At 49.0% G+C, this 20,720-nt stretch overlaps 1 protein-coding gene across 1 annotated transcript; it reads left to right on the plus strand.

The window, feature by feature from the left end:
- Positions 1–3,412: 3,412 nt before the first annotated feature.
- Positions 3,413–20,714, plus strand: STRIP1 (striatin interacting protein 1). The gene is made up of 21 exons (XM_006919614.3): positions 3,413–3,631; positions 6,079–6,148; positions 6,835–6,909; positions 7,340–7,474; positions 7,562–7,682; positions 8,513–8,581; positions 9,556–9,662; positions 9,769–9,896; positions 10,842–11,024; positions 11,394–11,611; positions 12,589–12,654; positions 12,779–12,842; positions 13,933–14,004; positions 14,429–14,503; positions 14,813–14,910; positions 16,186–16,312; positions 16,523–16,623; positions 17,350–17,416; positions 17,973–18,077; positions 18,712–18,916; positions 19,983–20,714. Exons 1-21 carry the CDS (start codon positions 3,452–3,454, stop codon positions 20,228–20,230), a joined length of 2,514 nt encoding a protein of 837 aa, XP_006919676.1. The 5' UTR covers positions 3,413–3,451; the 3' UTR covers positions 20,231–20,714.
- Positions 20,715–20,720: the final 6 nt, after the last annotated feature.

Below are 20,720 nucleotides of genomic sequence, written 5' to 3' on the forward strand. Positions count from 1 at the left end.
CTCGTGTGTTTCTTGGCCATCTTACTTTGGAAAGGGTCACTTTCAGGTGTTTTCTCGTCAGGGAAGTGTAATAAGGGCTTGGATTGGATAAATATGAGCATGCTGCCCGACTGCAGGTAGACTGAGCACAGCTGTCTCTGAGGTGCACTAGTTCTTACGGCTTGCTTTCATGGAAATTTGTCAACAGAGGGGATGGGTTTGTGTATTTATTTATTTATTTTTGAGTTAAGACTTCTTTCTCAAGTCTAATAGATACGGTAAGTAGGAACTGTCTTTCTGTCACATACAATGGGAGCAAACAAGCACTGGTGTCAGCAGATTTGCTAACATCTAGCCAACGACATTTTTGCTCTTTTCTAATTTTCCTCAAAATCAAGTGAAGCATGAAGATGGCACTAAATGATATGAAGATGCTGCAACCCCTACCATTTTTCCAGAAGTAAATCTTTATGTTCAATTGATTTTTTAATTCTTTTTTTGTGTGTGGAAAAATACGCATAACAAAATTGATCTTAACCATTTTTAAGTATACAACCCATGGTATTAAATACCTTCACATTGTTGCACAACCATCATCACCATCCATCCTCATAACTCTTCACCTTGTAAAATTGAAACTTTATGCCTATTAAATAATAACTTCCCATTTCCCTACCCACCCCACCCCTGATCCCTGGCAACCACCATTATACTTTCTCTCAGAATCTGACTATCATATAAATGGAATCATACATTTTTTTAAATGACTTGCTTATTTTACTTAGCATAATGTCCCCAAGGATCATCATGTAGCATATCGTAGAATTTCCTTTTCAAGGCTGAATAATATTCTATTGTACGTATATACCACATTTTGCTTATCCATTCATCCATCACCACTTGGTTGATTTTTAGCTATTGTGAATAATGCTGTTAAGAATGTGGACGTACAAGTATCTCTTTGAGACCCTGCTTTCAGTTCCTTTGGGTATTTGCCCAGAAGTAGAATTGCTCAATCATATGGTAATTCTAATTTTAATTTTTTGAAGAACTGCCATACTGTTTTCCATAGTGGCTGCACCATTTTACATTCCCACCAACAGTGCACAAGAGATCCAATTTCTCCACATCCTGGCCAATACTTGTTGTCTGGTTTTTGATAATAGCCATCATCCTAATGGATGTGAAGTGGTATTTCATTGTAGTTTTGGTTTAAATTTCTCTAATGATTAGTGATGTTGAACATCTTCTCATGTGCTTATTGGGCATTTGTATATCTTCTTTGGAGAAATGTCTAGTCAAGTCCTTTGGCCATTTTTTAATATGGTTGGTTGTTTCTTTGTTGGGTTTTAGTTCTCTATATATTCTAGATGTTAATCCCTTATCAGATATATGATGTGGAAATATGTTCTCCCATTCTGTGGGTGGTTCTTTTACTCTCTGGATAGTGTCTTGATGCACAAATTTTAAAAATTTCTCATGAAGTCCAATTTTTTGTTGTTGTTATTGATGGTCCCAACTCTACACTATCGAAAATACCACTGCCTGGCACATCGTCATACATATATCTTTGTCTAAATCTTTGATTATTTCCTTAGGATCCATTACTAGAAGTGGAATTACTGAACCAAAATCTTCCCTATTCTGAATGTAGCTGAAATAGTGTAGGGTCTTTAAAGGTCTAAATTTTACCCCCAAATGATATAGAGCTTGTGGAGTTCAGTCTTAGAATTTGACTAAACTATGGTCATTAAAATTAGATGTCAGTTGTGTGTGGGTTGTGTGGGATTTGGTAATTTTATCCAAGAAGCCTCAGCATTGGTTCTTTTTTTTTTTTTTGCAAATTTCTAAGTTTTTCCTATCAGCTTGGGCCAGCCCGGCTTGGATGAAATGCTAATTACAAAGTGTGTTACTGGATATGAGAAAGAACAGGGGCAAAAGACAGGAAGACAGATAGGAGGAAGAAGCAATATGGTGGCTTTGGATTTACCCATTATTTGACAGAGACTTCTAAAGCACCTACTATATTACCTGGCAGAAATCATGCAAAAGTTGCATCACAGAGACATTCTGAGAATTGAGCTAGGGGTGTGGAGCAGCCAAGATGTAGTTCTGGAAAGACAAAGATGAATAAAATGCCTTTAAGGATTTCACAGTCTAGTAACAGGTAATTATTATGCACAATACCTGTAAGATGTCTAATGGGCATCTCAAACTTGCATGTCCAAAACAGAAATCTTGATCTTCCCCATAAACCTATTTTTCTTTCTCCTAGTCCTGCTGATAGGAGTCCAGCCTATCGGCAAATCCTATTGAGTCTACCTACGCAATGTAGAAATATTTCAACCGAATGCACCACCCTGGTGCAAACCACCCTGGTGCAAACCACCACTATTTCCATCTATATAGTCTAACCTGTCTGCCTTCATTTGCTCCTGCAACTCTTCAGTCCCTCCAAAAGCTGCCAGATTGGTCTTTTAATCAGACCACAACACCTCCCTGTTTAACACCTCCAGTAGTTTCCCATTTCACTTACAGTAAAATTCAAATTCCTCTCCACGCCCTTCTAGGCCCAGCATTTATCTGGCCCCATCATTATCTGGCCTTCAGCTCTCACAGTTCTTCCCCTGGCTCATTCAGTTCCTGCACACCCACCTTGGGGCCTCTACAATGAGTTGGGCCCTCTGCCCAAGTGGTCTCCGTGGATCTTTGCATGGCTCTCTCTTTTCGGAACTCATTCAAAAGTGCACCTTCAGGCCCATCCTTCCTGGGCCTGATACACCTACTTAATATAGCCACGCTCCCCTCATCACCATTGCCACCTTCTAGTTCTTTATCCTTTTTCTTCTCAGCACTTATTTCTCTAATATTATATCTGTGTGCTCATTGTTTGTCTCTTCCGTTAGGTGATACATCATTAGTGCAGGAACTTGATTTGTTCCTCATTCTATCTCGCTGCCTGGCACATAGGAAACGTTCATTAAGTGTTTGTTGAATGAAATCTATCGATGAATGTTTGTCACAACTGTAATTATTTTATTGATTTATTCACGTGTTTACCATATATCCCCAATGTGACTGTAAACTCTCTGAAGTCTGGGAACGTATCCGTTTTGTTCACCACTATATCCCCTAAACTTTAAACAGGACTATAAAAGTGACAAGTGCAAAACGATGCTAAAGGAAGGGGGGAGGGGCAACTAAAATGAAGGAGCTATGCGAGTCCTCGCAGATAAAACGACAGCTAAACTGGAACTGAAAGGGAGTAGAAACTAAAAGGACCAAGAAAGATAAAATTTCAAGCAGGAGGAATCTCTCGAGGTATAGTGCAGCCAAGATGGCTCTCAGCCCTTGCCGCCACACTTAATATGGCCACCAGGGAGCGTTTTTTTATTTTTTTTTAAAGAAATCACGCGAGAATTGCTTCACGGCTACAGTCCGCGAATTGAGCCGGGGGTGTGGAGCAGCCAAGATGGAGCCGGCAGCCGGCGGCCCCAGCCCTCTGATCATGAACAACAAGCAGCCCCAGCCGCCGCCACCTCCGCCGCCGGCAACCGCGCAGCCTCCACCCGGGGCACCCCGGGCCGGCGGGGGCCTTCTGCCCGGGGGCAAAGCTCGAGAGTTCAACCGCAACCAGCGCAAAGATTCGGAGGTCAGGAGCTTCGGGGGGCGGGCGGCGGCGGGGGACCCTGGCCCGGGGCCGCTCCCGGATCCAAGCCGAGTTTCCCAGAGGATTCGGCAGGGCCCTGGCAGGGGAGTTGTCACTTTACGGCGAAAGGAGCAAGACGTAAGGCTGGCACCCCCGGCTCCGGGGGCGTGATGCCGGGTTCCCAGCCCCGAGCTCTGCCGCCCGGGAGAACCCCCGGGAACGGATGACTGCTCGTTTCCTCCGGGGCCGGAGCTGTGGACGCCGGCGCGCGGCTCCAGCCTCTGAGGAAGCCGTCCCCCGCCCCAGTTCGGGGATGGAGAGAGTGAAACCGCGTGCGCTCCGGGGGGCCGAGCGACTGAGCCCCGAGCCCCGAGCCCCAATCTTCTCTGGCCTCTGGTCCTGTGCGTTCTGCAGCGCGCGGTGGCCGGTGTGTGTGTGTGGACAGGGAAGGACTGACCACTGTTTGGAAGGCACTTCGAATCTGGATGGAGCTAATTCTCACTAATAGTACTACGGCGCCCAGAGGTTGTGAGAGTAGGAGGGGCCCCTGTTTACTCTGAGCCGAGCCAGTGCAGGTTCAGGCCACGGTTTGACAGGCCTTGGTTGGTGTGCCCAAGTGCGCCCAATGCTGAACTGTTAGTGATCAGAAATACACATTTTAAACATGAGTTAGGGCTCAGCTTTCCCTCCTCTTTGGCTGTTTGTTCCTCCCCTTCCGGAGACACCGGAGTCTGGAGCTGACTAGTCACCTCACCCCCGAGTTAAAGAATTCCTCCCACTGCCTCCCATTGTAGAATTCATGAATGAAGACATGTCACAGCGTTGTATGGCTTCTTAATCAGCACGTTCCCAGAGCACTTACTGTGAGGGCTCCTTCACCGGCGACAACTCCCAGACTGATAGTTCAGGCGCTTAGTAATGAAAGGGAATTTTTCGCTGTCCAGGCACAGTGTACCAACTCCTACCAAAGGGTGATGATACTGTCTTTAGACATATGAAGTCATTTGATCGCAGGCTCTTGTCTTTTGTCGGAAAGTGCAAATCTCTGATAAAACATGTCAAAACTTAGCAAGTCCAAAGTAGACATACTTTGAGCCTGAAGTAAATTCATTTGAAAAAACAATGAAAACAACCTGTTAGGAGCCCTTGCTCGATGGGGTGATGGGGCATCAGTGGTGACTACTTAATAATTTTTCAAGTGTAGAAGATTATGAAAGTGGTGGGGTGAACCCGCCCTCATCATGAGAGGAGTTATACTTTAAAAAGAGTTTTCTATTTTCTTAAGTAGTCATGAATGGTCAAATAAATAACCTTTAATGCATTTAAATTTCTCTTTCTACCTGTTAATTTCCATATAGATTCAACACATGGAATGGCAGTTAGTGAGCACATTTAAGCCGAGAGACCTGTCTAAATTCGTTTTGTTAGAGATTGTGTTGTGCACGGCTCTTTCTTGAGTCATAGCTAAAATCAGTAGACTGGGAGCCTGAGCAGTGCCTGGAGGACAGGGAGGCTGACACTTGATGAGAGCCCACTGTGTGCTACATACTTTCATTTCGTGCTTCAAAACTTTCAAGATAGAGTTTTGTCATCCTCATTCCACAAATGAAGAAACCGAGGCTCAGTACCTTGTGAGAGTGTACACTCTGTTGCCTCTGAATAAGGAGTAGAGTTCGTCATTCAGGATTTGTGGGTATGTCTTTGTCATCCCAAGTAGATGGTAATTAAGCCTGAGGACTTTACCTGTTTCTTCACTTCTTCGCTCTTCCCAGAACAAAGCTTCCAAGATGCTGTGTTCTCAGTGGTCACCTATTCCCCAACAGTAAAAATATGCTCTTTGTCGCATTCTCTCCTGTGTGTAGGAGGGAAGCCATTCTGTTCAGCTTCTGCCTTCTCTGTCAGTTCTCACTGAAATTTGAGAGAAGGGCAGGAAGGCTGAGGGTGTCGGTACTCATTCTGTCCTAGGCTGTTGATAATCCACTAGCCAGAGAGAAGTGAGGCTTCCGGAATCTTAGCACCATGTGGCATGGTCGTTCACTGCACAGGATACATGGAAGCTTTGTGTTCATTCGTCCAACAAATATGTATTCGAGTGTAAACTATTCATTCACTCATTCATGCCAAGTAGTGTGCGGGGCATCGTGAAATCATTGGTGAGCGACATGGACAAAGTTCCCGCTTTCAAGGAGCTCGCCGTCTTATGGAAAAGCAGACGCTTAACAAATACACGTGCCAGCATGTAAGTTACGATACGTGCTCTGAAGGAAAAGTGCAAGGTGCTCTGAGATACCTGAACTAGCCTAGGAGACAAGATGTTGTGATAAAACATCAGAAAAGTGGCGGCAGTGGTGTCCTGTGACACAGCAGTGTCTCCAGAAGCATATGTGTTTCTTCCTTTGGAAAACACTCGCCGTGATCTTGGGCATCACTCTCTCTCCTGTTCTCAACAGGGCTATTCTGAGTCACCAGACCTCGAGTTTGAATATGCTGACACAGACAAGTGGGCCGCGGAGCTCTCGGGTAAAGCATAGACTTTCGTGTTATTCGGGGGTGCTTTTTTTCTTTATTGGTCTTTAATAAAATAAAGAGTGAATGTCATTTTGAAGTTCATTTTTCCCCCTAGTTAGTCCTAGTAATGTTAGTTTTGGATTCAAGCCTTGCGTATCTCACGTTTGGCTTTTCCTTTACTCTTAATGAAGCATCTCTGTGTGGTCAGTTCAGTTGGCTACGGCCCAGTCCCAGTGTGGACAGTGATGCTCCTGGGTCATGAGGAATGCCAGCAGGTGCTCCTACATCCGTGCACCTCCACCGCTGCTGCTCACGTGTAACGTGAGGTTAACGTGAACTGCTTCTCAAGCCTGCATAATACAGGTCCTCTTCAGGAGGTTGCAGCCATTTGAAAGACACATGTTCATGGTAGCAGTCAGCCTCTGGCATGGCATAGTGGGATCGATGTGCCCTGAACTAGAAATGCTTGGATTTATCCTTAACTGGCATTCTGGTTATCAGCTGCAAGGGAAGTCACATTCTTTCCATCGTGGACATCAGAGCATGAAGACGCCCTTAGTAATTAGAAAACGTAGTCTGGGAGTGCCCGTGACTCAGGGACAGAGTCGAGCCTAGGAGCAAACGCCTACCTTCCCTGCTATATGCGAGACCTGCTGTGGAATATGAACATGGAGCTGATGAGACTTTGTTCTTGACAGAGCTTTACAGCTATACAGAAGGGCCAGAGTTCCTGATGAATAGAAAATGCTTTGAGGAGGACTTCCGGATCCATGGTGAGATGATTCCCTCTACTTCTTGGTTCCTTTTACCCCACATCACGAGAGCTGCAGGGTTTCTCTTAGTCATCTGAATGACCTAAGTCATCCTGGAGTGGCTTATAAAGTCTGATAAGTCCGGGCCACATGGACATTTACTGTGGGTTTGCAAGTACTCTGTTGGTGGCTTTTCAGAACATGAGTATTGGGGGCGGGGGGGAAGAAACTTTATATGATTAAAATTGCACCAAAAATAGCAGTGTTTCATTCTAGAAATTCAGGTTCACAGAGCAGCAGTGCGACCTTATCCCTTACGTGAGGAGTGACTTGACTTTCTGGGTTTTCTGGTCCTGTGGCGGTCCTGACTTTGGTGGGTTAACATAGCGTTCGTTCCAGTGTGAGGATTTTTCTGGGCTAAAGTGTAACTAACTGGTCTCTTGCCCTACAGTGACAGACAAGAAGTGGACTGAGCTGGACACCAACCAGCACCGTACCCATGCCATGAGGCTCCTGGATGGCTTAGAAGTCACTGCCAGGGAGAAGAGACTTAAGGTGGCTCGGTCAATTCTCTACGTTGCCCAAGGTACTGAGTGGCCCCTGGTACCTCCTTCAGTGACATGGCCCAGCCAGGTACGGGAGGGGCTCAGTGAGCTGTGCCCTGTGCTTGCAGGCACCTTCGGGGAGTGCAGCTCCGAGGCGGAGGTGCAGTCCTGGATGCGCTACAACGTCTTTCTGCTCCTGGAGGTGGGCACGTTCAGTGCTTTGGTGGAGCTCCTGAACATGGAAATAGAGTGAGTTCTTCTGAGGGGCTTAAATAGGGAAGGGAGGCAGAGGTTGGGAGTACAGAGCTTACAGAACTACCTAGTCTCAAGAGGGTTAAATGGGCTACATGGGGCTGAGAGGTTGGTCCCAGGCCCTGTTCTGAACAGCCAGGTTGAATAACAGGGAAGCTGCTCACCCAAACCGTAGTGATTGATGAGGGGAGTCCCTGTAGTTCGCTAACACCAGAGATTTTGCCAGACGGTGCAGGTCCTGTCCCAGGCCTGTTGTACTCCCTCAAAAGGAGGCCTCTCACTTTGCATTCTCTTTTGAACCTGCAGACTCCACTATGTTTGCACTGCAATTTCCCCTCAGCAGGAGGCCAGACAGCGGTCTGACACGTGGGCTCATCCAAAGCCTGCTCTAGCCTATGTCATCACTAGGCCTTTGTTTGGTGGACAGGTCAGTTGCTGTTCGTCTAGGGACAACGCCATCAAAAAAATAACTGAGAACACTCATTGAGTGTGTATATGTCCCAGGCATTGTGCTGAGGACGTTACGTGTACTAATTCACATTAATGATACAGGTGCTGTTGCCATCCCCATTTTGCAGATGGGAAATTGAGGCATGGAGAGGTTAAGTACCTTGCCCTTGGACACATAGCTAGTAAGTGTCAGAGCCAGGATTCAAAGCCTGGCAGTCTGGTCCATGGCCTGCATTCTTACCCACTGGGTCCTGTGGCCTCTTATGCAGTCGAAGCATATATCACAGCGTTTTATTCCACCACTGAGCAGCACTTGTCAGGGGAACCACTTCTCTTCCTTCCTGGGTGCAGGCACTAACGCGAAATCTCTCCTTTAGCAACAGTGCCGCCTGCAGCAGTGCGGTGAGGAAGCCGGCCATCTCCCTGGCTGACAGCACAGACCTGAGGTGAGGCTGCAGCTTGGGCTCCCTGAGCGTTAGCCAGAGAGTAAGATCAGAGCAGGGCTAGGGCGGGGGCGCGCGTTCCTTCTGCACACACTAACCTGCAAGTGTGACTGGCTCCGCGTGGGATTCGTTGTCCCTGCTGAGTGCTCTCCCTAGGGGGTCTCTGGGTGGAGACTCCCAGAGGAAATCCAGGGTGAAGCCACCTATAATAGAGCCACAGGGAAGTGTGGCCTCCTGCCCACACAGCTGCCCAGAACTCGGTAGTGTGGCGTTTTGTATTTGGATGAAGCACGATGTGGCTCTTTGGGCTCCCATCTTCTCGTACACAGCTTGACGCCCACCTGTGTAGGGTTAGTCCTGACAACTTCATGATGCTCCATGGCTACCCAGGAAGTAGTAGCAACTGCTTGACAACAAGATGGATCATCTTCTCATTTTCGTGCGAGGATTAAAATCTATCTCTTTCTGTGCATTTGGAAGTTTTCAGACTGGCCCTGGGTGGTGTTCCCCTCTGTAGTTTGGGTCTCTGGACATCACTCTCTCACCCCCAGTTTTCACTCCATCGAGGTAACACCCCACTCTCACTTTAGCCCTGCTCTGCTTGTGCAGATCCAACCCCCACTTCCACAGCTCACTCCCACATCCGTGTTTTTTCATTGCACAAAGCTTGGAGCAGTAAATTGGCCTGGCCATGCTTGGTCATATTGATTCATTTAGGAACCATTTATTAAACACCTGCTTTGATTAAGCCCTTTGCTAGACACTGGAAACAAAACCGAGTCAGATCTGGTCCCAGCCTTAGTAACGTGGGGCAGAGAAAGAAACACCAAGAGGTGCTGTGTGGGACTCAGGTGCCTCTGTCACAGCCCTCGCCCACCAGCCAGCCCTGCGCACAGGCTTTTCTCATGTTAGCTGGGATGGGAAGGAGCCAGGGCGCTCCCCTGGTCCCCCATTCTGCTCTGTTGTCTTCTCTCCAGGGTCCTACTCAACATCATGTACCTGATTGTGGAGACCGTTCACCAGGAGTGTGAGGGCGATAAGGCCGAGTGGAGGACCATGCGACAGACCTTCAGGGCCGAGCTGGGTAGAAACCTGGGGCCCCTGTCTTGAGGCCCTTCCTGGGAGCTGAGGCTGGTGGGCTTTGGGAGGGTCCTGTTTGGGAGGTCTTGATGCCTTTGTGTCACCTCCAGGTTCCCCACTGTATAATAATGAGCCATTTGCCATCATGCTATTTGGGATGGTGACCAAATTTTGCAGTGGCCATGCCCCTCACTTCCCCATGAAGAAAGTTCTCTTGCTGCTTTGGAAGACAGTGTTGGTGAGTACTTCCTTGAAGGGAGACTCAGGTGCTAGGGGACAGGGTAGGAGGGAAGCGTGGACTACCAGTCTCTCTGGGGTTTACCCTCTCTGTCAGAATGAGCCAGCTCCGTGGAGCCAGGGCTCAGTGAGTTTTAGACCTTTAGATCTTTAGTGTGGCCTACACATTTTATCTTGGCCGCACCTCCTGTTGGTTCCTCCTGAAGCCTCACCAAAGCCAGAGGGGAAAGCTGAATTGCACAGAAACAGTGAAACTAAGTGACCTAAAATCATTGAATGCTACTGGAGTTTTGGCTTCTAGGGGGATGTTTAGATGAAACTTTGTTTTAAATTTGAACATCCAGCAATATACAGTTGACCCCTGAACAGCATGGGTTTGAACTGCATGGGTCCAAATATATGCAGGTTTTTAAAATGTAAGTGGACCGATACGATTCTAACCCATCTTGTTCAAGAGTCAACTCTGTTTTCAGAGTGTAGTTTTGAATCCACGTATGCGGAGGGCCAGTTTAAGTTGTCTGTGGATTTTTGACTGCACTAGTTGATTAGCACCCCACCCCTCACATTGTTCAAGGGTCGGCTATATTTCCAGCTTGACTTTAAAAGATCAGCATGTACAGCTTTTGAAGCATATGAGTCTCACTGACTTTTCTAGGAACTTGAAGGGCGAGGCTCTTCAGTCTGCCTTTTTTTTTTTTCCTCGAAGAGCATGTCGTTCATACAGAGCCAAATGTATCTGTGCCCCAGGCTCAGTCTCTCTTTGCTCCTCTCTCTTCCTGATGTCACTGCACTCTCCGGTGGGTGGGTTTAGTCCCTTGTTCAGAGGTTGTGTGAGTCTCTGTAAAGATGCAGGCCATGGTGTCATGGGTGCTCTCAAGCCTGACACACTGACCAGGGACCTGCTCGTGGACGTGTTGACTCTGACTCCGCACCCTGTCTGATGCAGTGCACACTGGGCGGCTTTGAGGAGCTGCAGAGCATGAAGGCCGAGAAGCGCACCATCCTGGGCCTGCCCCCGCTGCCTGAGGACAGCATCAAAGTGATCCGCAACATGAGGGCTGCCTCTCCACCGGCGTCTGCCTCTGACCTGATCGAGCAGCAGCAGAAACGGGGCCGTCGGGAGCACAAGGTGAGGGCGACAGAGGACCTTGTGACTCCTGGGGGTTCTCGAGGCATATGTACGCAGTGTCATGGTCCCTAGACAAGCGGGGTTGTTGGAAATTGTCTCTGATTAGCTAGTCAGATTGAAGGCCTCCGGAGCAGGGACGCTGTGTCCCCAGCCCAGGGCCTAATTTATAGTGGGTACTCAGGGTGTGGAACTTTTAAGAGAGGTGGGGGGCAAGAAATGATCTGTCATTTGGGCCCAACCCCGACTTTCTCTCTGGTTTTCTGGTGTCCTTGGCTCTCTACCGACCACCATTCCGTGTTACAGCCTCTCTCGCCTCCTTGCCCTTTTCTCGTGCATCAGTTTTCTGCTCTTCCCTCCCTCTGTGTTCAGGCTCTGATAAAGCAGGACAATTTGGATGCCTTCAACGAGCGGGATCCCTACAAAGCCGATGACTCTCGAGAAGAAGAAGAAGAGAATGATGATGACAACAGTCTGGAAGGAGAGACGTTTCCTCTTGAGCGAGACGAGGTGATGCCTCCGCCACTACAGCACCCCCAGACCGACAGGCTTACATGCCCAAAGGGGCTCCCGTGGGCTCCCAAAGTCAGGTGAGTCTCAGGCCTTTGGAACACTCTTGGCTCCTGAAACCAGAGCCTGCACACCCACAGGCCTGGCACCTGGCCTGAGTCACTACGTGGGGTCCTCTGCAGGGCCAAGCCGACCTTGGCTCTGGGATAAGGCTCTCTTAAAGTCCCCTGTGCTGGCCTGGGGGTCTTGGGGCTGGCCTTGGTGGCCTTTCATGGAGAGGCCCCTATGTGGCTCTGGAGTCAGTAATAGGAGTTAGCTGTTGGTTACGTGATACTAGTGAAGAGGGATGGGAAAAATTAGAACGGATATTTACGCAAGGCCATCTCCACCCACCCTGGGGTTGCATGTGGTATTTAACAGAAAAATTACAGATTAAGGAAGAGTTTATTTAGACTCATTAAGAAGTTTGAGATATACGGGCATGAATCAATGGTTGGGAAGGTACCTGAATATTTGAAAATGACATATAAATTGTATTTGTTTGAAAAAGCAACTTAAGAAATAGATGAATGTGTGAAAGGATATAGGAGTAATATACTTGATCCAGGGAGAGTCCCAGTTTTCCATGATCCATGGGAGAAGTACAAAACCGATCATCAGATAATGCAAGATATGCAGATTGTTTAAGACAGGAAAATGTGACTCATCAAAAAAATCAGTACCTTATAGCTCTATAACAATTTAAAATATTTGAGATGTTTTGTTAACCAATTTGTTATTAATATCTGAATAAAGTATGCTTCTAAGTTTGTTGTATCGTCTTAATTTTATGAGTAAACACAATGTGTTTCCAGGTTATTGATCCAGTACTATTATGAAGGACATTAAAACAGTCTGAAAATTTCAGTTCTTTCTTTTTTCGTTTTCCTTTGTTTTCTAAAAAGAAAAAATGTGAGAGACTTTTTCTTCTGGCTTTGCAATTTCTGGATGTTCTATATTTTGTTAACCATGATACCTTGGAGTAACATTAATTAAAACCTTGCTCTCTTTTTGGCAGAGAGAAAGACATTGAGATGTTCCTCGAGTCCAGCCGCAGCAAATTCATAGGTTATACTCTAGGCAGGTGAGTGTGATCTGAGTTCCTTTTGAAGAAAGGTAACGAGAAATTCACTCTCCTGGCCTTTGGTGTTTGGGGACCCAGGTGAATTGATGTGCAGGCTTAACACAGGGCCTCCTTTATTCTCCAGTGACACGGACACAGTGGTGGGGCTGCCCAGGCCAATCCACGAAAGCATCAAGACTCTGAAACAGGTAGGTGGCTTTTGGCCTAATTTGGTCCCAAGTGAGTAAGGTGAGACCATCCCATTGGGAAAAGCTGTTTTAGACTGTTGTGTGCCTGGAGGACCTGGGGTGGAGGAATGGGTGGACTGTGGCAATACCCTTTAAAACAATTCTTCGTAAGTTTTACTTAATTTTGGCTGAGCTTCTGTTGTGGATTTACGGGTGATTCATTAAAGAGTATATTACCTGACAGTTGTTAGAGTTCTAAGGAGCTCATTAAATAGCCCCCCTTTTCCTTGCTCAAGTTCTAAGGCGATTGAGTAGAGGAATAAGAGATTGAAATGCTGGCTTTATTGCTGATAGAACAGTTGGAGAATGAGGCATAAGGACAGAGCAACAATAGGTGTCCTGGTCCCCAGGTGGCCTCACCTACCAGGACCCAGGCAGTGCCGGAACCCTGCTGTGCCTGGTGGAGCAGCGGAAGAGAATACAGGCTTTTCTTCTTGTCAAAGAGGAAAGAGAAAGAGCGTAGGCTAAGAATGTCCTGTTCTTCCCCGGGCTCACCGATCAGCAAGGAGAGAGTGGGAGGGGCAGGGAGAGACCAGGGTCTTGCACATGCGTGTCCCTCCACATGCGAGGAAACGTCAAGCGGGGGAAGGGATGTCGCTCCTAACTACATATCTGGAGTGTAAATGTTTATGTTTTTAAAATGTATTTTTGAAATTTGTGGTATTAAGTGGGCCACATGCAGCTAGGCTTTTTGAGCACTTGATTTTGAATACTCCAGTGCTTTATTCTGAGTACTTCGGTATGTGATTCTAAGTACTTGAATACTTGATTCTGCTTTTAATAGTTTTTCTCCTGTCACTGTAGCTATCTGAAAGTCCCTTTCTCGCCTTTAATTTGCTTTTCTCTAATCTATTGTGTGCTTTTTACACTGATTTTAAGAGGTTGGTACTCAGAAAAATGTTTTGGGATTGGGATTTTAGTTAGGGATCTTCGTGGTGACCTAGCCCTCTCCGAGAAGGAAGGTGCGCGGGGTCTTTGCCAGGATGTGGGGCATTTGGCCAGAGAATGAGAGCTGCTTTCCCAGCGCCTTCTTCCCCCTCTTCCTCCCCAGCACAAGTACACGTCGATTGCAGAGGTCCAGGCGCAGATGGAGGAGGAGTACCTTCGCTCTCCTCTCTCGGGGGTGAGTTGAAGGCCTTTAGCCTGCAGGATCCCCAGCTGTTCCCAGGCCCCGTGCTGGGCCTAGACCACAAAGCTGGCCCAGGCCCTGCCCTCAAAAAGCTCACAGTCTAACTCCCACTGCAGGGAAGGCATATGTTTAGTGCAGGGGTTAAGGAATCCTGGCTCCGCCACCTAGAGACTGGATCTCTCTGTGCTTTAGTTTCCTCATCTGTAAAGTGGGAATGATAATAGTACCTTCTTCTAGAGTTACAGTGAGGATTAACTGAGTTATTAATGCCTGCTATGTTGTATTATTCAAGGTCTGCTATCATTGTCGACGTCATCGTTTCCATCGATACTACAGATTCTCCTCCAGCCAGCTAGCTGACTGGCTCAGGGGCTTGTGGTCGGGACTGGGGTTTGTATTTGTACCATTGTGTTAAAAGGGAGAAGAGGAAGTGGAGCAAGTCCCTGCAGAAACGCTCTACCAAGGCCTGCTGCCCAGCCTGCCTCAGTACATGGTGAGTGCTCCTGGGTCTGGGACCCTTTTGATGGCCATCAGTGGGTACCTGCCATGGGTTGCCCTCCCCACTACACTGGCCTTGAGAGCATGCCCTGCCCATGTCCTTCAACCTCTCTTTCTGCCGCCTGAGCCCCACCCAGAGGACCACCTCTCACGGCTTAGTTCTGTACCTGGGCACTCTTACCTGGTCTGCTTCCTCCTGGATCTTATCTCTGCTGCTCCCTGCTAGGTCTTATCTGGTCTGCGTCCCCCTAGATCTTATCTGTGCTACTTCCTCCTAGATCTTTTCTGGTCTGCTCCTTCCTAGATCGCACTGCTGAAGATCCTGTTGGCCGCAGCTCCCACCTCAAAAGCCAAAACAGACTCGATCAACATCCTAGCAGACGTCCTGCCTGAGGAGATGCCGTGAGTATCAACATTCTTATAAATGGAGCAGGTCAGGGGAGCAGAATAGAGGAGAAGAGAGAATTGTTTGTCCCACCGTTTGCTAAGTTGGTTTTCTTCCTTTTTTTTTTTTTCTTTTTTGGCTCAGTCTCTCTGCAGGTTAAGTTGACGGTATTCCTGGCTCAGAAGAAAGAGAATGTACTAGGTTAACTGTTTAGTTTCACTGGTTAGAGAGATGCCTTAGGATTCTAGTATAGACTGACACTGAGTGCACACCTGAGTGATTTGGGCAAAGTCATTTCCTCCTCTGTAAAGTGAATCAGGCCATATTTGACATTTCCCAAAACTCTCCCTTGAAAGCTATGTGATTAAGACATCTAAGACGTGTAGGTTCAGCTTCTGGACAGTTTGCCAGCCAGCAGCTGCACCTGGGCTGGGTGTGGGTTCTTTCCTGTTTGCCAGGGAACTGGCATGGAGAATAGTAGTGAATGCTCGGAGTGATAGTGAAATCCTTCGGGGTTCCTCCCTGCTGGGGCACTGACCTCATCCGTTTGATGTGAGAATACAAACCAAGATCTGTTTTACTTTAAGAGAGACCTGGCCTTGACCTGGTCTCCTGCCTGCCTGCCAGTACCACCTAACTCTGAGCTCAGTTCCCTGGTGGCTGGGCTCCTTGAGTCGGGTGTGATAGCCAGGTGAGGGAGGAGGCAGAGCTTAGCTAACACCAAAGTGAGTGTCACGGAACAGTAGCCATTATGATGGTCCTTGGAAAAAGGGTTCCAGAGTCAAATGTTGTATCTTTTCTTTTAAAGATTTACAATGAGAAGACCTGGATTAAGAAACTGATTGAAATGTCTACTCACTATGTTGTATATCTGAAACTAATATAATATTATGTTAACTGTAATTGAAAAATAAATTTATTAAAAAACTGATTTAATTCCATACTTCCTAAATTTATCTGACTCCGAAGCCCTTTTCCCCCATCACATGAAACATCTCGGTGTACTGGTGTTCCACAGGACGTGTTCATATGATGGCAGAAGCTTAGGGGAGATCTTGAAATAGGCTAAGAATGTGCATGGGGCATCACAAAGAAGAAATAAATTGTGCTGAGCCAGATTGCTTGGGAAGGGGGTGGAGGCGCCCTGGGCCTAACCTTTGAGGTGTCTGTGGGTGGCTGGTGAGGTGGGAGCCTTTGCACGGAGAAGGCTCGGGAGCCCCGTCTCTCCCGCGAGCAGCTAGAGAGGAGGTGCGGCACATACTGCTGGCTCATCCAGGTAATTGTGTTTCCAGCACCACAGTGTTGCAGAGCATGAAGCTGGGGGTGGATGTGAACCGCCACAAAGAGGTCATTGTTAAGGCCATTTCTGCTGTCCTGCTGCTGCTGCTCAAGCACTTTAAATTGAACCATATCTACCAGGTACCTGCAGGGCCTTCCTTCCTGTCCACTGGGCCAGGGCCTTAGGCAGTGCTGTTCCTCCAGCCCTGAAGAACAGAGGCCTTGGCCTTCAAACCCCCTTGAGCTCTGCATGAATGTTCTAAGACAGTCTTCCAACCAAGGCCTTTTATCAATGGAGGAAAGAAAGGGGGTGAGGTCCCAAGGGGCATGCTTATTTTTTTCTGTTTTCAGTTCGAATACATGGCCCAGCACCTGGTGTTTGCCAACTGCATCCCTTTGATCCTAAAGTTCTTCAATCAAAACATCATGTCCTACATCACTGCCAAGAACAGGTGATAAGGACCAGGGATCGGAAGGGGGGGTGTGTCCATACAGCAGAGCTCCCATCTAGCTTCTCTCACTCAGCCTTCAGCACCTACACGCCAGCACTCTGCCAAGCATCAGGACAGACGAGGCATGGTCCCTGCCAGTCTAGCTCGTCTAGTGACAGGTGTCTCATCCTGGGCTCTAGTCCTAGCCTCTGTCCTGTCTCACTGCCCTCCTGTCCTTTAACTTTTCCTTTCCTTTTTTTTTTTTTTTTTCTTTTTTGAGACCAGCCAGGCTACCTACTCTCTAAGGAGCTCGGCCGTGTGCACTGCCATGCCTCGTTTGCTGACTCTTAAGCCCCTACCCCTCTCACCTGGTATCAGCTGTACTTAACAGTGCCTGCTCATCAGTGTGGTACCTCACGGGGTGAGCCGTCTGCCACAGTCTGTCTCCAGAAGGGGCTTGGCATATATTATTGCCTTGTGAAATCAACTCCCGGCCTCAGATTTCCCCACAGGGTCTCTACCCTCTGTAATATAAGCCAGTCTCTGGCCCGAGAGACCTTACAAGTTCTCTTGGAGCAGATATTTCCTCATCTTAGAGCTGGGGAAACCAGGGTGGTGCACACAAGGTAGATTCCTGCTTCCACTCCAGTAAGTGAGAGAGGAGAGCCAGGAGCCAGCCCTGTCATGACTGCTGTCCCAGAGGCCAGCCTTTGCTCATGGTGGGTCCCGACCTCTCGCCCTCTGCAGCATTTCTGTCCTGGACTACCCGCACTGTGTGGTGCGTGAGCTGCCCGAGTTGACTGCCGAGAGTCTGGTGAGTGGCGAGGCTCTTCCCCAGCTCCCTTTGGCGTGAGGGTCGCTGGTGGAGAGCCTGCTTCCCTCACATTGGGATAGAGGTGTCATCACAGATGAGGTCACTGTGGATGCCTGGATTTGAAAGCACTCTAATTGCATAGGAGGGCGGGGAAGGGGGACCTCACAGCATGGAAAGATTTGGATGTAGGGTTGAGTTCATTGGGAGCATGAACTTCAGGGGCTGCTGACCCTGAGCTCACCTGGTCGAGCATTTTCTCTTTCTCCACACTGGAGCTCTAGGGCCGCAGCTCTGAGGGAACCTGGCGCCCCAGAGTGTGGGGGCTGAGGCCACTGCCCCCGATCTCACACTCCGTTTCCTGCGGGAAAATTCTAGGGAGTACCCCTTCCCCGCTGCCAGCTTCTGGGATGGAGTCCCCCCTAGGCTGAGAAGAGAGGGTTCCTGGTGCAGGTGCAGAGAGACCTGCAGTTCTGAGATCGGGCCTGTGAGGGCCTTGGGAACTGCTGAGCGCCCCGCCGCCGTGAGGGTTACGATGGTTCCTGGGTTTTCCCTGCAGGAAGCAGGTGACAATAACCAGTTTTGCTGGAGGAACCTCTTTTCATGTATCAATCTCCTTCGGATTTTGAACAAGCTGACCAAGTGGAAGCATTCAAGGACGATGGTGAGTCAGCGCAATAAACAGGCATGGAGCTAGAGCTCAAAGAGAGCCACTCCCTGTACCGTCCCCTGCACAAGGAGGCAGGGGTCCCCACGTGGGCTCGCTGCTGCAGCTACATTCTTTTCTCCTAACTCCTATGGCCACAGCCTTGCATTTTAAGGGCTAATTCTTGATTCCTTGGTGAGTCAAACTAGAAGCTGGGAGAGGCTCAGTCATGCACTGCAGCAAATCCACACTTACAGAAGGCATTTCCCTCTGTCCTCTGACTCTACACTGGGACCAGAACCAGGGTTCTGGAGTCTCCCTCACTCCTGAGTCTGTTGTTGCCATCGGGGTGGGGAGGTCCATGAATCCTCTGAAATTTGAGGAATGTGCACATAGAACTATTTCTGGTCAAGGAAGTCATAGCTTTCTTTAGATTTCGAAATGGCCCATAATTAGGGTGACCAGTGGTCCTGATTTGGCTGGGACTTCCATGGTTTTAGCAGTGGAAGTCCATGTCCCAGGAGACCCCTCAGTCTGGGGGTACCTGGAACAGTTGGTCATCCTGCGCATAACCCCAAAATGGGCAAGCAGCAGGTGGAGGTGCAGGCGTTCATTTCTGCCCTCCGCTTGGCCCTTGGGGGCCTCTTCCCAGATGCTGGTAGTGTTCAAGTCAGCCCCCATCCTGAAGCGGGCCTTGAAGGTGAAGCAGGCCATGATGCAGCTCTACGTGCTAAAGCTGCTCAAGGTGCAGACCAAGTACTTGGGACGGCAGTGGCGGAAGAGCAACATGAAGACCATGTCTGCCATCTACCAGAAGGTGCGGCACCGGCTGAACGACGACTGGGCCTACGGCAATGGTGAGGCCCTGGACGGAGCAGGGCGGGGTGGGATGTAGGAGAAGAGGTGACATCTTTCCCTCTCTGCTCCAAGCTGCCCTGTGAGGAATCAGGATGGGAGCCCTGGGAAGGACTTTGAGCAGCTGCCCAGACTTGGCATCTGTCATCATCCCCCATTCCTCTGTCCCTCCCTTGAAGTCATTCCTTTTCTAGAAATTGTCACAAGACTCTCTCCCGTCTTTTCTCTCCCCGCTGCAACTGCCTTGGTTTTGGCCACCAGAATTCTTGCAACTCCTGTTGGCTTCCCTGCCTTCAGTTTCTTCTGCCTCAAACTTTGCCCCAGTAATCTTTTCAAAATGCAGATCTGGTGGTGGTGCCTTCCTGAGTAAAATTCATTAGCTTGATTTTCTTAGAGCCAAGGCATCTTCTCTGTAATCTGATCCAGCTTCTCTTCAGCCGAGCCTTGTCACACCCAGGGCTCTGGGCACACAGCGCTCGGTCCATGCACATGAGCCGTGTTGTCCCGCTTCTGTTCCTCCCAGCATTCCCCGCCCTCGCCGTACTCCCCAAACCGTTCTGTATCTGCACATTTTCCCCCTCCGAGCAGCGCTTCGGCCTCTCGGGCAGAGCGGAAGGTGCTTCCCAGCGTTCTCTGAGCTTGCTGCCACCCCGGTACGGTTCCTGGCCCATCGCACCATGGCCAGGTGACTGCGTCTGCACTCCCATCATCCTGCAGGGAATTGAGAGTGTGAGCGGATGACAGGGGATCTGCAGGTTCCTCCTCCGATCTCAGAGAGCTGGGGAGAAGGTGTCTTTCAACGAAGCGTGTTGGACCTGTGCTCTCCCATGCTGAGGCCACAGAGACTGCCGTGTAACCTCTTTTTCTGTAGATCCAGCTTTTCTCCTCTTACCTGACTTTCCTTCGTATCTAGGAAAGAAGACCTGTCAGTGTTCCTGAGGCCGGGCCTTAGAGGTTTCTTGCTCCCCGCTGACAGCCTGGGATGGCCTGTCCCTGAGCTGCAGTGAACTCAGTGGGCGCCGCCATGAGGACTTAGCTCCTAAATCATGTCTTCTTGCTTTGTCCCAGATCTCGATGCCCGGCCTTGGGACTTCCAGGCGGAGGAGTGTGCCCTCCGTGCCAACATCGAACGCTTCAATGCCCGGCGCTACGACCGGACCCACAGCAATCCTGACTTCCTGCCTGTGGACAACTGCCTGCAGAGTGTCCTGGGCCAGCGGGTGGACCTCCCTGAGGACTTCCAGATGAACTATGACCTCTGGTTAGAAAGGGAGGTCTTCTCCAAGCCCATTTCCTGGGAAGAGCTGCTGCAGTGAGGCTTCTGGGCAGGGGACTAACGAAGAAAGAAGGGGCGATCTCTAGGTGCCTCAAGGCCTGTCCTGGTTCATTGCTGCAATGCTCCAGACTCCCTCCAGGTGGCAGCACAGCCCCGCTGTGCCCTCCCTAACCAGCCCTGGGCTCCTGGCTGAGTCTGGATTTGGCCTCTCGTTGATCCCCAGCATCCTGCTCAGGAGCAGTCATCTCTCTGCTGGAATCCTCTCTTCTTGCCCTCCTCCCCATTCTCCTCTCTTGGACATGGTTGGTTGCAGCTCATTTCTCATTCAGCCCAAGGCTGGGAAAAGCTGGGATGGGCTGGGAACTCATTGCATCTGAATTCAGGGGTCACGCTGACTCTTCTTGAGAGATGCAAATCCTCGGCAACTCAGCTTGGCATGGAGGAGGGTTTAGGATTAGGGCCAGGGCCAGAAATTCGGAATCCTGGTTTTGCTGTGGAGGTTTCTGATGTCATCGCAGCCTCTTGCTGAA

Source organism: Pteropus alecto, unplaced genomic scaffold (assembly GCF_000325575.1).
Source record: "Pteropus alecto unplaced genomic scaffold, ASM32557v1 scaffold106, whole genome shotgun sequence".
Classification (NCBI taxonomy): Eukaryota; Metazoa; Chordata; class Mammalia; order Chiroptera; family Pteropodidae; genus Pteropus; species Pteropus alecto.

Coding starts and splice junctions, on each gene's coding strand:
- STRIP1 (XM_006919614.3), top strand. CDS start 3,452: ATGGAGCCGGCAGCCGGCGGCCCCAGCCCTCTGATCATGAACAACAAG. Junction 6,910..7,339: donor GGAGGACTTCCGGATCCATG/GTGAGATGATTC, acceptor CTTGCCCTACAG/TGACAGACAAGAAGTGGACT. Junction 12,655..12,778: donor ATAGGTTATACTCTAGGCAG/GTGAGTGTGATC, acceptor TTTATTCTCCAG/TGACACGGACACAGTGGTGG.